The sequence below is a fragment of the Vulpes vulpes genome, chromosome 9, assembly GCF_048418805.1.
Source record: "Vulpes vulpes isolate BD-2025 chromosome 9, VulVul3, whole genome shotgun sequence".
In the NCBI taxonomy this organism is placed as follows: Eukaryota; Metazoa; Chordata; class Mammalia; order Carnivora; family Canidae; genus Vulpes; species Vulpes vulpes.
In genome coordinates, this window is record NC_132788.1 from 102,728,038 (window position 1) to 102,745,193 (window position 17,156).

At 46.4% G+C, this 17,156-nt stretch overlaps 1 protein-coding gene across 1 annotated transcript in view; it reads right to left on the reverse strand.

Moving 5' to 3' along the window:
* Nucleotides 1-17,156, reverse strand: part of MUC16 (mucin 16, cell surface associated) — a 92,404-nt gene that overhangs the window by 8,596 nt on the left and 66,652 nt on the right. Inside the window, exons 44-60 of the mRNA XM_072722141.1 lie at nucleotides 16,317-16,441; nucleotides 16,153-16,220; nucleotides 15,530-15,702; nucleotides 15,228-15,263; nucleotides 11,871-11,995; nucleotides 11,711-11,778; nucleotides 9,608-9,780; nucleotides 8,693-8,728; nucleotides 7,313-7,378; nucleotides 6,276-6,397; nucleotides 6,108-6,175; nucleotides 5,777-5,949; nucleotides 4,711-4,841; nucleotides 4,313-4,380; nucleotides 3,392-3,540; nucleotides 2,149-2,312; nucleotides 1,549-1,616 (exon numbers count right to left, since the gene is read on the reverse strand). Coding sequence (XP_072578242.1) covers nucleotides 1,549-1,616; nucleotides 2,149-2,312; nucleotides 3,392-3,540; nucleotides 4,313-4,380; nucleotides 4,711-4,841; nucleotides 5,777-5,949; nucleotides 6,108-6,175; nucleotides 6,276-6,397; nucleotides 7,313-7,378; nucleotides 8,693-8,728; nucleotides 9,608-9,780; nucleotides 11,711-11,778; nucleotides 11,871-11,995; nucleotides 15,228-15,263; nucleotides 15,530-15,702; nucleotides 16,153-16,220; nucleotides 16,317-16,441 — 1,813 coding nt within the window. The remainder of the gene's footprint in view (nucleotides 1-1,548; nucleotides 1,617-2,148; nucleotides 2,313-3,391; nucleotides 3,541-4,312; nucleotides 4,381-4,710; nucleotides 4,842-5,776; nucleotides 5,950-6,107; nucleotides 6,176-6,275; nucleotides 6,398-7,312; nucleotides 7,379-8,692; nucleotides 8,729-9,607; nucleotides 9,781-11,710; nucleotides 11,779-11,870; nucleotides 11,996-15,227; nucleotides 15,264-15,529; nucleotides 15,703-16,152; nucleotides 16,221-16,316; nucleotides 16,442-17,156) is intronic.

Consider the following 17,156-nt stretch of genomic DNA (forward strand, 5'->3'; position numbering starts at 1 on the left):
CACAGTGAGATACCACTTCACATCCACTAGGATGATACGGATGATATGTAAAAAAAGGACAATAACAATTGTGGGTGAGGATCTAGATAGTTTGAAACCCTCATATATTGCTTGTGGGAATGGGTAATGGTAGGGCCACTATGGCAAACAGTTCATTAGTTCCTCAAAAGTTAACACAGAATACCATACGACCATACAATACCAGCCCAATGTATATGCCCAAGAGAACTGAAAACACAAATTGATGCAAAAATTCACACAAGAATGATCATAGATCTATTATTCATAATAGACAAAAAGTGGCCACAACCCAAGGTTCATCAATGAATGGATAGATAAACGCAAAGTGGTATAGCCACCCTTATGGTTTGCCTCCATAAGAGGCTCGTAACTATGGGAAACAAATTGAGGGTTGCTGGAGGGGAGATGGGAGAGGGGATGCGGTAACTGGGTACTGGGCATTAAGGAGGGCACTTGGCATAATGGGCACTGGGTGTTATATGCAACTGATGAATCACTAAATTCTACTTCGGAAACTAAGAATACAGTATATGTTAATTAAATTGGATTTAAAGGAAAAGCCTTTTAAGTGGCCTAGCTATATTACAGAATATTATTTAGTAATTAAAAAAGGAATAAAGTACTATATTGCTACAACATGGATGAACCTCAGGGAAACATTACACTCAGGGGAAGAGTCAGTCACAAAAGACCACATTGTATAAAACCCTTTTATATTGAATGTTCAGAATAGGCAAATCTAGAAGACAGAAAGGAGATTATTTGTTTGCTAGGGGATGGGGATAAGGGAAGAAAAGGAAGCAATTGCTAATGGGGACAGGATTTTAAGAAAATCCACCATTAGTGGGATGGTTATACCACTCTATAAATATACTACTAAATTGTACACTTCAAAGGGGTACATTTTAGGGATGGCTGGGTGGCTCAGAGGCTGATTGTCTGCCTCTGGCTCAGGGCGTGATCCCAGGGTGCCAGGATCGAGTCCCACATCGGGCTCCCTACAGGGAGCCTGCTTCTCCCTCTGCCTACCTCTCTCACTGTATCTCTCATGAATAAATAAATTTTAAAAACTCTTTTTAAAAAACCCCAATGGGGTACATTTTATATGTGAATCATATCTCAATAGATGTGTAAACAGTTTTGATTGCCTCATGTGATTAGTGGCTACACTACTGAGCAGTACAGTTAGACTGCTGGATTCTAAGTCATCTGGTTCTAGTCTTCTAGACTATCTTCTATGGATCTTGACTTCAACAGTAATTAGTTTAAGGCGTGGATGCTACACTCCATATTCTATGGCCCCAACACAAGGCACCTCCATGTCTGCTGAGGTCTACACTGCCTCTCTTGAGTTTCTAAACCAGTTGGGCTCACTGGTTTCGGAAGAAGTTGGTTTTTAGGTAATAGTTCTATGCTCCCAGGGCTATGTTCCATAAGAGCTAGAAACTGGGACCATGACACAGGGACACTTTTACTTAAAGGATAGTGGGAATCTCCAGAGTGATTAGGTCTTGAATTGGAACCCACCTGAATGCCAAAACTTGACAGCTAGAGAAATAGCTCTTGATGCTGCTGTTTCGGAAGACCTGGTTGAGCTGAAAGACAGGGCGATATTCCATTGATCACCGTCCCAGGCCCAGTGGCATTAGAGAATTTTTAGCCACTGAGCAAATTTTCCCACCTATTTTTTTCTTTTCTCAACACACACTAGCCTGGATATGTATACCAAAGGACATCCCATTCCAGGGTATGACTTAGCTATATGACCCCAGACTAGCTACTAAAACTCTCTGAGCCTGTTTCTTAATTTGTAAATGGGTATTAGAACCTGTCTTCACGGGATGCCTGGGTGGCTCAGCGGTTGAGCATCTGCCTTCAGCTCAGGTGTGATCCCAGGATCCGGGATTGAGTCCCACATCGGGCTCCCTGCATGAAGCCTGCTTCTGTTCCCTCTGCCTATGTCTCTGCCTCTCTCTCTGTGTGTCTCTCTCATGAATAAATAAATAAATCTTTTTTAAAAAAGAACCTGTCTTCATGAATTGTTATGAAAAATCACCCTCTGACTACCCAGTATCCATAGGTCTGTCTCTACATAGGGACAGAGTGGACATACAACCCCATTCTCACCGCATTCTCAATACTTCGCTTGTTTCGCTGATGTGTGGTGGTGCCTGGCTGGGCTATGTCCTCGGAATAGAGTAGGTTGGTGACAGTGAAATTCAGCTGGAAGTGCTCGGTGATGGGACTGCTTGTTGGTTTGTCTGTCAGTAGGTGAGCTGATGGCTCCACTTCTATAATAAAAAGAAGGTATAGAAGTCCTAATTAGGTGAAGATTTTAGCCAAGACGTCATTTTAGCTTGGCTACTTATTCCTGGAAATGTGACCTGAGCTGGATTTTTAAAGTGAGCTACATAAGACCTTCTATTTACTGGGTCATGTTGAACCTACTGATCTGTCCATCCATCTGACTCTCCTCTAAGCATTATGAGAACTCACAAGTATGTGGGGAAGAGGAGACTGGGCCCCTCTGGGGGCACAGAAGGCAAGTGCAGGTGCTGACCACCTCAGGGGACATCCCTCATACACCTTTGCTGAGCTAAGTTACTAATGTGTCTTGCCATCTCTAGTCTTCTCCCCCTCCCAACCCACTCACTATACAGCACCAGAAGATGAGCTTTCTAAGGCAGAACTCTGTATTGTGTTCCCCTGAAAACTATTCCAGTGCCCAAGAAAGTCCCTCCCTGCACCTATAGTCTTACCTGCCACTTCTTCCATGTCAAAGTGTTTGCTCCAGCCACACCAAACTCCTTATAACCTCCCTAAGTATTCTATCGTCTAGGTTATAAACACATGCAGCTCAACTCCCCATCTGTTCCCACTGGCTGGGTCATGTTCACCATCACATCTCAGTTTGTTCCTCACTTCCTCCAGAAAACTTCCCAAGATGGGCTATGTGGCCCTCCTAGGGGTTCCCACAGGCTCTTGAAATTCCCTGATTATAACAGTTATCACAGTGCATCATCAGTGCCTATTTACTTTCATAACATATTTGTTGAATGAATGAATGAGTCCTTCCATCAATCAATGCATGACTCATAATCAGAAGGCCTAAGAAGGCAACTCAGGATACTCTACATTTGGGGTGGGAAATACTTACATGTAAAAATAACCATTCCCTTGGGTGCAACTGCTCCATGATTTTTTCCTACCTCCCGTTGGATGACCCACTGCCATGGGTCATCAACATGGGCATTCAGAAAGTCCCCCTTTCCCCTCCAGAGCCTCTACCCATTCCACTGCTACTGAGAAGCCCCATCCTTCCTCATAGCCCCATCTCTTCAAACCATGAAACCAGCCCCTAGTCTTGCACCTGTCACATGCAGGTCTGCCAGCTGATAGGTGGTGCCTAGCCAATGGGATGAGACATTCAGGGTCTTGTTCAGAAAGACTTGCTCCACCACACTGGGGTCCACATTAGAAGAGAACAGTGCCTTGATGGTGACCAACATGGAGTCCAACCTAGGGATAGAGACCATAGAACTCAGCCAGCATTCAACACCAGCAATACCTCCCGAGTTCCTGTTTTATAGACCCAAAGACCTAGAGGCAAGATGTGAGAGATTATCTGGCTGCCTCTTCCCCCAAGCTAGAGAAGAGACTCTGACTAAAAATACAAGGTTTCCAGGAGTTGGGAATAGAACAAATAACTATAAAAATAATGAACATCTATTGAGCACCTCTAGGAAGTGACATACATGTTCCCTCAACATCACTGTGGTGGAAGCTATTATTATAATTATCCCCATCTTAAAGACAAAGGAACTGAAATTTGGAAACACTCAAAGTTGGCACTGTGTCCCATGATCCTCCTGTTCCCCAGTGTAGATGTTTTGGTTCCTCCACCCATTCTTCCAACCCAATTTGGGCAATTCTTGGGCTCTTCACTTTGCCTCTCAGAGCCTCAGCTTCCCCATCTGAACAACGGGGATAATCACAGATAATATCCATCTCACAGGGGCTGTGTGAGAATCCCATAAGATGACCATGCATGAAAGTGTCTTATTTGTTGAAAGTATCCAGAAGAGGAGAAGGTGGAGGATGCTGGTATAGGTTGCCCAGTGAGGTTAATCTTTTTCCTGCCCACCCCCCTAGACCTATGGAAGGAGCTGAAAGGGATGTGGGGGAGCATGGGCACCATGTCAGTGACTTCCAGCTCAAGAACTGTGCCAGGATGGGAGCTCAGAGTCACAAACTGCCAGCTCAGCCAGTGCTTCCAACTTCCTCAACTTACGTCAAGTTGGTGACCAGGCAGGAGCGGAACATGTCTTGTAGCTGGCTGTCTCTGTAGAGTTTGGTGACCTAGAATAAAGGGTGGGGATAATGGGTGAGATGGAGACCTTCTGGGGCTGGAGGGAGCTACTGGGGCCAGTGAAAGGGCACAGGCCTTGGAGCAAAGGAGGTTTGAGTTTAAATCCTGACTGTGTGATCTTAGGTACACCACTCCCCTTTCTGAGCCTCAGTTTTCACATCTGGGAAATGGAGAAGGCAGGCAGGGCACCATCTTTGGAAACTGAGAGAACTCAGAGCACATAGGTAAGGAGTTGAAGTAATCACTTAATAGATGTGAATCAGAGGAATGAGGGGGGCACCCAGGTCAAGGAGAGATGGGATGGGTGAGAGAGACTCCACCTTGTCCTGGATGTCCCTCTGCAGGGATGTGTACTCCAAGGATGCGGGGTCTGGGTTGCTGAGGTTCCAGTTGATGATGCGGAAATTTAGCTGATACTCACTCTGGGTAGATAAATTCTGGGGTGCATAGCCTGCAGCCAATGAGATGAAGAGAAGACAGTTGGAAACTCTTAGCCTTTAGCACAGAAAGAGGCGTGGTGCCTATCATCAGAATCAGCCAAACTCGGGCCCACATGTTGGGGGCTTCCAAATTGAAAGTCACCCCACAGAGAGGGAAAATGGAAACTTTACAGGGATTCTCCTGAGGTGAGCTTTTCTGCTTGTGCTTATGCAGGTCCCACTTCCTGGAATGTTCTTCAATCTTCTGCTTTTCCTGTAAAACTCCTACTCATGTTTCAGAACTCCAGTGAGGTGGAATTCAAGGAGAGTAGGGACCCATTTGTCTTGTTCTTGTCATGTCCCAGTGCTTAGTATAGTGCTGCATACATAATATCCTCTTCCAGGAAGTCCTCCTTGACTTATCTGTGCTTTCATGGTGCCCTGTTAATAGCAGTGTTTCTGCCTTTTTTGTGTGTCCCCAAGTAATGTTTAGTTATCCTGATTATGAGTTTTTCAGGGAGAGAAACTGTGTGTTCTATCTCTGTACCCAGCACATGGCTTGGGATAGAATGTATATGTGTTTGTTGAGGATCTCCTGTTCATTGGAGGACATTGACAGCATCCCTGGCATCTCACTCTTCCCCAATTGTGGCAACCAGAATGTCTCATCATTGCCAAGTGTCTCCTGAGAGGCAGAATTGACCCCTGGTGAAAACCACTGACATAGAGGAGTTTCACATAGAGAATTCCTGTACCCAAAGATCCCTTGAGTCAGATATCTGGGGTTCAAATTAAAATTCATTATATTAATTTGTTAAAGATTATCATTCTACTTACTTGAAATAACAGGAAAGAATCTCTCCATGGAGATTTGGGAAAGGTTTCCCCTAATCAGAACTTGGGCTGACTTGTTAAAGAGGAAATAAAATAGAACGGGGACAAAAAATGATTGCTGTAAATCACTCACCATTGACGAAGAGGCTATCCCTGACCAGGGTGTAGGGGCCCATCTGGGTGACACCATGGGTCAGCTGGTTTAGCTCCCAGTAAAGTCGCTCTCTGTCCAGCCCATGGCCCATGGAGTCATGGCGGTAGTTGCAGATGGCATCAACACGGGTGGCTGCCCCATCCTTATCAGGTCTGGGGAGAGAGGGATGTGGGGACTCTAAAGAGAGGTCCTGAAACCTTACCATGGGGACCACAAAGAGGGAGGGACAAAATAGGAGGTCAGTGGGAAGACCAGAAGGGTCAGTCCCCAAAATGGTCACTACTGGCAAATACTCAGGAAAAAGTCCTACCTGAGGGAGATTAATCTGAAACCTGAGTAGAAGGGTCCCAGACTGCTCCTCTGGATCAAGGATCCAAGCTGGGGAAGAAGAATGAGGAGGATTAACAGGAGGGACAAGGATAAAGGAAGGGCTGGGTGGAATTTAACCCACTAGGAACTGCTGGGAGCAGGGTCTTACCAGGTGCTGCAGGGTCCTCTTGGTGGAGTTGAACATGGCTGAGCCATTGCTCATGTCCATTGAATATGGGAGGTTGGAGACGGTGAAGTTGAGTGTGAGGGTCTTCAGACTGTGTCCTGTAGCTACAAGAAGAGAGAGGAGAGAGGGCTACTATGTACAGTTGGCCTGAGACCAAATCAGGGTCCTGAATTCATTGTACTCTGTCGTCTTCTCTTCCATTGGCACCACCACCCACCATTTGGTCGCCTAAGTCAAAACTAGCATGTAGCTCAGGTCCTCTCGCTTCCCCACCAAGTAACACCAATTCCACTTTTAGGATGGCCCTCACATGCATCCTCTCTCTCTATCCTGTCCCAGTTCAAGTCTTATATTCTCTCACCTAGACAAATACCTCAGCAGGCTTATTGGATGCCACATTTAAAGAATGTTCTCTACACTGAACACTAGAAGAAGTTTTCTTAAGCGAAAAAAATCTCAATATAGTCACTGCTATCCATGGCTTCCTTTGGCCTTCAGTGTCAGGTTAAAGCTTCTTGACATGGCATTCAAGGTCCTTCCCAAAACAGTTCTTGCCAACCTTTCAGCTTCACTTATCCATATACTCCAGGTTAAGTTTATGCTTTATGCAAACCAAATCCCTCTCAGTTGTCTCCATACAATATGCTGAGCCTTTGCTCATCAAATCCCCTAGAACAGGAAAACTCTTTATCCTCTATTTTCCTGGATGACTCCTACTCGTTCCTAAAGACTCAGTTTGGGTGAAACTTTCTCCAGAAAGCCCTTCCCCTCCAAATCATGCTAGATGCCTCTCCCCAGAATATCTCACATTGTGTTATCATGGTCTGTTGATCCCATAAGACTGGGAGCTCCATGAGTGTACGCATTAGATTAAATTGTCAGTATACTCTTTCCGATTGGCATGAATGTCCTAAACCAGAATTTTACACCCTGGCTTCCCAGCTCTTGTGTACAACTGGCTGGTAGAGGTGTTGGGCTGGAGAACTTCTCTTGGGAAGGAAAAGGGATCTCCCAGATACCTGTGGTGGCTTCTGGTTGTGCAGGTGATGATGAACGAGGCAGGGATGTGGTGGTTACCTCAGGAGCTGTGGAAAGGGCAGTCATCAGAAAAGAGCAGAGCCCCCCCCCCCCCAGAGCAGGAGAAACTCCCCAAACCTTGCCTGGGCTCCAACAGTGGTTTACCCAGGACAAGCATTCACAGGTATGCCATTAGTGAGAGTAAGGGAAGGAAGAGTTGTGGGAGCAGAGGGTTGAGTGAGCCCATGAATAAAGTAAACCCAAGAGAGTACATGTAGGTGAACAAGAGAGAGAGTAATCAATGGGCATAAAAGTGGACAGACAGATGGGTAACCTGGATGGATAGAGGAAGAATGAGCAAATGAAAGGTCAAAGAGAAAGCAAGAATAAACACAAGGAAGAAAGTTGGACAGATGGATGTAAGGACAAAAAGAGGAAAGGACAAACAGGTAAACAGGATGGATGGAGGGAGGGGAAGGGAGGGAGGAAGGGAAAAGGAAGAAAGGATGGAGGGAGGGATGAATGGATAGAAGGAAAAAATGAAAGATGGGTAGATGGAAGAATGAACAAAGGAGAGAGGAATGAAAGATGGATGGAGGGATGAAGGAGAGATGGAAGGATGGATGAATGGATGGATAGGTAGATGAAAGAACAGAGGGGAGGAGAAAAGGATGGATGGATGAATGGAAGGAAGAATGGATGAATACATGGATGGACAAATGGAAAGAAGGAAGAAAGGATGGAGACATGAAAGAATGGATGAATGAATGGATGGATGGGTGGATGAAAGAAGAGAGGGAAGAAGAAAAGGAAGGATGGATGGACGAATGGAGGAAGAATGGATGAATACATGGATGGGCAAAGGGAAAGAAAGAAGAAAGGAAGGAAGGTAGGAAAGAAGGAAGGAAGGAAGGAAGAATGGCGAAGTCTGAGAGAAGGGATAACTTGGAGAATGGAAGAATGGATGGGTTAAAAGATAAATGAAGGAACCACTGGACAACAGAATGGGCAAATTTGGCCAAATCACTGAATGGCCACCACAGTTTGCAGCTTGACATTAAGGCCCCTTCTGTGGCCCTTGTAGGAGATCTTGCTTTCAGGAGGCATGGATTCCTCATCTGACCTCAATCCCCATCCCTGTAGGAAATGCTTGTTCAAAATTCTTCCTCCAACCCAGAAAGGTATGGAAAGTTTAGAAAGCCAATACTATGCCCGCAGGCCCAGAAAGGACCCAGGGACTCAGCATTCTTCTTCCCACTGACTCCTGGCCCTACTCAGGAGAGCAGCCTGAGTTTGGGGCAAGCTCCCTTTATTAGCGAGGAGAAAAGCTTGGCTCAAGAGCCATACAGGCTGATATGGGTGCTGGATGCAAAGATACGTACTTGTAGGAGGCTCATCTGGACCGCGTTCATTATAACCTGGAAACAAAAATGCCACACATAAGGGGAGATGGCAGAAAAATCCCAGATATTCCATGCCTTTGTCCATATGGGGCTCCTGCTGGATGCCTTTCCATCTGTGAACCAGGTAAGCATCTATGCATCTTCTAAGATCAGATTCAAATGTCATCTATACCATTAAGGTTTTCCTGATCTTCCAGTTAGAAATGACCCTTCCCTATTCACCTCTCCAGCATGTCCCCAAGAAACTCATCACATTTATGTTCACACATTTATTTCCCTACATAGGCAACCATCCCACCATCTGCCTTCCACCTTCCCTCCAATCTATCCCTCCATCCAACAAATATTTAATGAGAACCTACTGTGTGCTAAGTTCCATTACATTTGGGGAATACAGCACTCTACAAAATGTCTCTGCTTACATTAGGACAGGTTGCACATGTGACCTGTCTGTGTCCCTGGTGCCAAGCCTGGCTTATAACAGATGCTGGTGATTGCTGACTGAGTGAACAAAATGAAGCACATTTTACAGGGGGAAATATCCTAAAATGGCCTCTGCAATGGCCAAGGTGAAGGGAGCAGATGTGAATTCAGGCATAGGGTGGGGTGCAGCATTGGATGCTGACCACTGGGGCTCATGCCTGGCTCCACCCCATTTTAACCTGGGTGTCCACTTGAGAAAATTACTTAACCTTTCAGAACCTCTATTTATTCATCAGGTGTGATCAGGGACAGCCTTACAGAGTAACTGTTGGAGGGCGGGGGGTCAGTGTGGAGGTGAGATTCACACCCGAGTTTGTCTCAAGGTTTCCCCTAGAGACCTGACCTGTGGTGAGTGGAGACTTTTCTGGGAATGAGGGGTGGAAGCAGTGAGGTGGGCTGAGAACCACTCACCATTGAGGTAGAGGCTGTCCTTGTCCAGAGAGTAGGGGCCCAGCCGGGTGATGCCACGGGTCTGCTGGCTCAGCTCATGGAACACCTGCTTGGCAGGTAGACCCGGGCTGCTGGGGTGCTGCCGGTAGGTACAGAGGATATCCACCCTTGTTTTGGCGCCATTCTTTACAGACCTGAGGAAGGAGAGATTGATGTTTAGGGAATGCAGCTCATGTGGCACCTCTTCACCTGTGGTCACTCCACACCTCATATCCTGTGTCCTAGCCTTGTTGAACCATTCACAGTTTCTCTACCTGCCCATGCTCTCTCACCCCAGGATCTTTGCACATGCAGTGACTTCTTTCTGGAGATCTCTCCCCTTCTGTCCTTACTTGGGTAATTTCCTGGTCATTCTTTAGATCTCAACTTAGACACCTCCTCCTTCTCCAAGAATCCTCCCACGCTGTCAAGAGAGGGTTCTGGCTGCCACATTCCTCAGGCTTCTCCCATCAAAGCCCTGATTGCTCTCAGTGTGAACATATATTATTTTTTCCTGTTCCTTCCAGATGGTGACCTCTATGAGGGCAAGTAACAGGACAGTGTAGCTCACTGTTGTGCTGAAACCCCAGCACCTCACATATTGCCTATTCCATGTAAAAACCAAAGTCCCGAGGAATAGATAAACAAAATGTGACTTTCATAGTTCAATATGATATATCCATGCCATGGAATATCATTCAGCATTAAAGATGCAGGAAATCCTGGTGCCTGCCATAGCGTAGATGAACCTTGGGGACTTTATGATCAGTGAAATAAGGCAGTCACCAAAAAACCCATATAATTTCACTTGTATGAGGCACCTAAAGTAGTCAAATTATGGAGATGGAAAGCAGAATGGCGATTGCTAACATCTGGGGGTAGAAGGAAGCAGGGAGCTGTTACATTCAAAAGTTGTAATGAGGTTTGAACAAGTCAAAATCTGTACAGTTTCAGTCGCAAGTTCTGGAGATTGGTTGCACTACAATGTGAATATACTTAACACTACTGAACCAGACACTTAAAATTTTTCTTTTATGAATATTTTACTACGATTAAAAAATATCAATTCCCGCCCAGACTCTATACTGTGTAGACCCTGCTGATGTCTGGAAACACACCTACTTTCTCTCTGTCCCTTGTTCTCTCTGCTCCAGCCACCCCGGTCTCCTTGCTGTTCACTGCATATGCCAAGCTCATTCCTACCTCAGGACCTTTGCCCATGCTGTTTCCTCTGCCTGGAACAGTTTTCATGGCCATGTCCTTCTTTTCTAACTGGGACACAGCTCAGAAATCACCTCCGCAGACAGGCTATCCTGTGCCCTGGGTAAAGCTGCTTTCCCATCTCTATGCATTTCTGCTTCCCATCACCTTACCATATTTGAGACCATTTTAGATATTTATTCTCCCACTTAGTTTCTGCTCTCTCCACCAGATGAGTGCAGGGGCAGTGCCTGTCCTGTCACTGTGGTGCCTACGACCTGCCTCAGAAGAGCTGCATCACCAATGAAAGTGAAATGAAAACAAAGATGGAAGACTCCTAACTCTGGGAAATGAACTAGGGGTGGTGGGAGGGGAGGGGGGTGGGGGGTGGGGGTGAATGGGTGATGGGCACTGAGGGGGACACTTGATGGGATGGGCACTGGGTGTTATTCTGTATGTTGGGAAATTGAACACCAATAAAAAATAAATTTATTATTCAAAAAATAAATAAAAATTAAAAAAAAGAAAACAAAGATGGAGAAGTGCTTTGTAAACACCAACAGGATACACCTTGACCTGGAAAAGTGCAAGTAATTGCCCGATGGGCACACAGTGATGAAGAGTTCCAGAACTAGGTAGTGGTGATGGGTGCACAGTATTGTGCATATAACAGAAGCCACTGAAATGTATACTTAAAAATGGTGAAAATGGCTAATTGTATGTCCAATACGTATTTTGTCAGAATCATAACAATAAAGTAACATGAAGAAGTGGATTCCAAAAAGGACCCTCCAAGACAGCTTGCCACGACTGGAAGTGACCCCCTCCCACAGTCAGAAGTCCTGTCCTTTGGTGGTGGGCCATGGTGGGTAGAAGGGTTCTCACCTTAGTGAGGTGACCTTGCAGCCTGCATATCGGGCACCGAGGCTGCTCCTCTGGAACAATGGGCCAAGCTGGAGAAGAAGGAGAGGGCCAGCGTGGTCAGAGCTGGCGACAGCCCCGAGGAGGGGTCGTGGAGGGGGGGACGGGGAAGCTGGCCTCTCACCAGGTGCTGCATGAGGGTGTCCGTGATGTTGAACTTCAGGGAGCCGGGAAGGCCCATATCCGCTGAATAGCGCAGGTTGTCGATGGTGAAGTTGAGTGTGAATGGCTCCTCACTGACCTCCCCAGCTGCGGTTGGTGCAGAGAGAGCCAAGGATGTGTGGGGAGGTCGAGGCGCCCAACATCAACCCACGGTGGGGCTTCCAAGGACCTCTTGTCTTCCTCCCAATGAACCCGAGGGTCACTTGTTAACAGAGACTACTCCAGCGACAGGTAAGGACAGGCTTAATGATTTGGGGGCTGGATATGGTTTTCCTACCCAGGTGCAGGAGTGGAGGGCTCTGTGAAAACACTGGTGGCTTTGTTCTTTCCAGGAAGGAAAGGCTCCAACTTACCACACTAATTTGGGACTGGGGATAACCTCAGACATTGTCCTCCATTCTCTCTGCTGTCTTTATCTCTCTGTCTCTATCACCCTTTTCCTCTCTCTCTCTCTCTCTCTCACCCAGGTATGCCAATCTTCTATGCATTGCACACACACAAAAGGCCAACCAGCAGCTGTAACCAGCCTCTCTGTATCTTGATTTACTCATCTACAAGATAATGATTCCTATTTCAAAAGTTGTAATGAGGTTTGAACAAGTCAAATTCTGTACAGTGCTTGAGCACAGTGCTGGGTACAGAGTAAACAACATATAAGTGTTCATCATATAAAACATATAAGAAAATACTTTCTGATCACTCAGTACATATGGAGCTCTTTCCCTGGATAAATACGAACTGGGCACTAGAATCATCCACACTGAACAAAAGAGGAACCACAGTACAGAAATGGTTATCTGCCCAGGGTTACATGACTGGACAGGGAGTGTCTGGGTTTGGACCCAGATTCTCCAATCCCAGAGTCCTTTCTTTCTTTTTTTTTCATATTTTATTTATTTATTCATGAGACACACACAGAGAGAGGGAGAGAGAGAGAGAGAGAGAGAGAGAGAGAGAGGCAGAGACACAGACAGAGGGAGAAGCAGGCTCCATGCAGGGAGCCTGACGTGGGACTCAATCCTGGGTCTCCAGAATCAGGTCCTGGGCCAAAGGTGGCGATAAACTGCTGAGCCACCCGGGCTGCCCCTAGAGTCCTTTCTAATGACCTCCCCTGTGAAGACACACACTCTTGTTTAGACACGTGCCACTGGCTCAGGGTTCAATAGTTGGGGTGACCTGTGTAGACCCCAGAAGAAGTATAATAAATGAACATATGATAGAAATGAGATCAGAGGCCCAGTGGCCTGACTCTAGAATAGAGAAGCAATGAGCAGCGCAGGGTTAACTATTCAGGATAGACCTCTGGAAGAAAGACTTATCTCCCCTCTTTCCTCCCTCTCCTATTTTTTTTTATTTTTATTTTTTCCCTCTCCTATTTTTATTACTCCTTCCAAGTTCCCTTTTATCCTTTCCTCCATCCTTCCTTCTTTCCTTCCGTTTTTCTTTCTAATCATCCATACACTTATCCTTTGTTCCTTCAACCTTTCTTTCCATCTATCCATCTTTTATTTTATCTCCCTCCATTCTTTCTTTCCTTTCTTCTATCATCTATCTGCCCATCCATCTTTCCATCCATCCATCCTCCATGTTTCCATCCATCCACCCACCCTCCCATCCATCTACCCATCTATGCATCCGTCCATGTACCCATGACATCCATCCATGCACCATCCTTGCATACAACATTCCTTCCTTCCTCATTCCTCACTTCCTTCCTTCTTCCTATTCATACCCCTTTCTTTGCATCCTTCTCTCTGTCCTTCCTTCTAACCCCACTGTCTTCCATCTATCCAGCTTCCCTTGCTTTCTTCCTCCACTCTTTCTTTTCTTCCATCTATCCATCCATCTTTCCTTTCTTCCATATCTCTTCCTTCTATCAATCCAGACATCTTTCCTCCATCCTTTTCCCCCTCCATTCATCTTTTCTTCCATCTACCATCTCTATTTCCATTTATCATTACTTCCTTCCTTCAATCTATCCACCCATTCATCCATCCATCTTGCCTTCCCTCCATGTACATTGAATTGATCCTACAACGCTTCTGAACTATTCCAAGGACTGGATACTGATAAACAAAACACAGTCAATGGAACTAACTTTAGCTTATTTTTCCTCCTATCGTTTGGGGAAAGATGGTTGTCATTGGACCTGAGGATCCTGGAACCCTACTGATGTTCAAAGGAGCAAGGGAGGATGCTGTGGTAAAAGACCAGAGATGGACCCAAGAAGAGAGTTTGAGAGGGTTGCAGAAACACTTCTAATGCAAGGGCAATTAATTCTTGAAAAAGCTACAAGATCCTTATTTCAGGATTTGCTGGGGATGCAAAGAGAGTTTGGTCCACGAACTTGAACACAACAGGTATACACCAAAAATTAGCATGTCTTTCTAAAGTAATGAACTGATGGATGAGTGAGATTATGAGTTTTTGGAGACACAGGAACTCTTGGTTCTATTATTTATTTGCTGTGTGGCTTGGCAGCCTCTCGAAGCCTGAGTTTACTCCTCTCTAAAATGGAATTAAGTCACATGATTGTAGTGAGAACTAAAGGATAAGATGTATGTGTTTTTGTATGAACTGTGTCTCCACTCCCCATCACACACCAAAATTGAAGAAGCTATAATCCCTAGTACCTCAGTAGGTGATTGTATTTGGAGACAGGACCTTTAGAGAGGTAATTAAGTTAAAATGAGGCTGTTGGGGTGGGGCCCAATCCATTCTGGCTGCTGTTGGTGTAAGAAAGGGAGTTTAGGACACAGAGGGACCCTGGGAATGTGTGTACAAAGGACTGACAGTGCCAAAAGGCGGCAAGAATGTGTCATCTGCACATCAAGGAGAGGCTGTAGAGAAACCAACCTGCTGGCACCTTGATCTGGACTTCTAGCCTCCAGCACTATGAGAAAATATATTTCTGTCATCTGAGCCACCCAGCCTGTGGTATTTTGCTTTGGCAACCAGAGCTAAGACGGTATGTAACTTAGCATGGTGCCCAGAAGGTGGTCAACTTCCATATGTGTTTACTGAAAACCCAACGAATGGTGCAACACCGATGCCAAGACACAACCAGAGTAACAAGCATAGAGGTGAGTAAAAGAATAAGAGCAAAGTATCAGGGCAGGGTTTTTAGGAGAATCTGAGTGATAACATGAGAGTCAGGATAGTGGGAGGACAGACCTGTATGTGAGAGACACACTTGCCCTGGGCTAGAACTCTCCACCAGAACCAGGGGAGAGGAGGGATGAGTGAGGGGCCCTTCCAGGTATATTCCTCACTGAGGACAAGAGGCAAAAGAGAAGGGACAGGGCCCAGGAATACTCACTAGTGGTAGTCGGGGCTATAGCTCCATAGGTGTAACCTGCGGAGAGAAGGCAGGAGAAGCTGAGCAAGAGTCAGGGTGAGCATAAAGGATTAAGGGAAAGGTAGGATTTAGGGGCCTTTATGGGAAAAGCAGAGGGGAATAGGCAGTGGAGGGAAGGAGATTGTAGGTGGCTGGAGCCCATGATTATATCATCAGAATGAAGACTGAGCCCAGACCAGAGGAGATGCACCACAGCAGCTCCTTTTAGAGAAACACAGAGCTCTGGCCAGGAGAGAGACCCTGGCTGGAGCATAGCCCCTCACCATTGACATAGAGGCTGTCCCTGTCCAGGGTGAAGGACCCCAGCCGGGTGATGCCATGTGTCTCACGGCTCAGCTCCCAGTACAGCTGCTCTCTGTCCAGCTTGGGGCCTTTGGGATCAGAGTGTACAGTGCAGATCATGTCCACTCCAGTGGCTGCTCCACCCTTCTTAAGCCTGGGGAAGAAAGGACATGGGGACGTGAAATCATAAGGAGGGGTCCTTCTGGATGTGGAAAGCAAGAGAATAGAAGGCAGGAGGCTGAGAGAGTACAGAAAGGTCTGGCTCTGAAGGGGCTCTCCTTAGTGTCTCTCATCTGGGACAACTCCTTCACAACTAAGGACAGAAAACACTTTAATTGTAATTTGCAGACAAGGTACAGTGGTTCTTCTAAGAGGAATACTTTCATCTAAAACAAATAATCATCTGGATTCCATAAAGATAAACAGGATGCCTCATCTCTAAGCCTTGAGCATTCCCAGCATCTAGGGATAAAGAACACATGAAGGTGTTAATGGTGGGTGCTGGACGCCAGCAGTGCCAAAGGCATGCCCAGGAACTGAGCCCCGCTAGCTAGCACATGAGAGTCCACCAGACCCAACACATCCCTCCATTGGGGGGTCTCACCTGAGCGAGGCCAGTCTGCAGCCAGCATAGAGGGGGCCAATACTGGTCTTACTGAACAAAAGCCTGAGCTGGTGAGGAAAGAGAGGGGGCGTGAGCAAAAGGGCTAAAGGACTATGTGGGCAGGCGTGTGGTGGGGCTGATGGTAGACATTGAGGGGTTCTTACTCGGTGCTGGAGGATCCTCTCAGTAGAGTTGAACTTTGAAGAAGTTGAGTGCCCCATGTCTTCAGTGTAGTGCAGATTGGTGATGGTGAAGTTCAGGGTGAAGGACACCAGAGTGGGGCCAGTGGCTGCAATGGGGGAGGAATAGAAAATTGTCCAGTTTGCGCGATAGTAAGGACACCAAGGTTGCCTGGAGCTCTAACAGTGGAGAACCAGCAATGGACCTAAGTACAGCCATGGACTGCAGAAGCTGAAGGAGAGAATATTATGAGGTTTTTAAGACATCAGCAACCTTTGCTCACTCATTCAGCAAGTGTGTATCTAATGTATACGCGGCTCTGTGCTGGGGTCCGTGGGTCCAAGGATGAATAGGGCATAGTCTCTTAATACTGTGGCCAGGAGAGTGGCTAGACCATTATGCTACAGGAGAGCCAGAAGGGTGTACAATTCCAGGGAGACACCCAACCAACAATTGAGGACTGCACCCAGGAGGAAGCATCATTTCAGGTGTTACCAAAGGCATAAATAAGAGTTAGGTGAACATGAGCTGAGCAAGTAGAAGAGTGCTTAAGCAGAAGAATCAGTCTGGGCTTGAGCCCGACAGGAGGACAGAGCAGTTGCACCCAGGGGACTTGAATGTTTTCATTATGGGCATGTAAAAGTATACACATGAGACTGGAGGAGCCCTCTGAGCCCAGAAAGGGGGGGGGGGCAGCGACTGTGCATCTCAGGGATTTGGACACGACTTGTAGATAACATGGAGTCATCCAAAGATTGTGAACAAGACAGGAACTACATGGACAGAGGTACATTGGGAGGGCCATTGCAGTTGCTGTGCAGAGG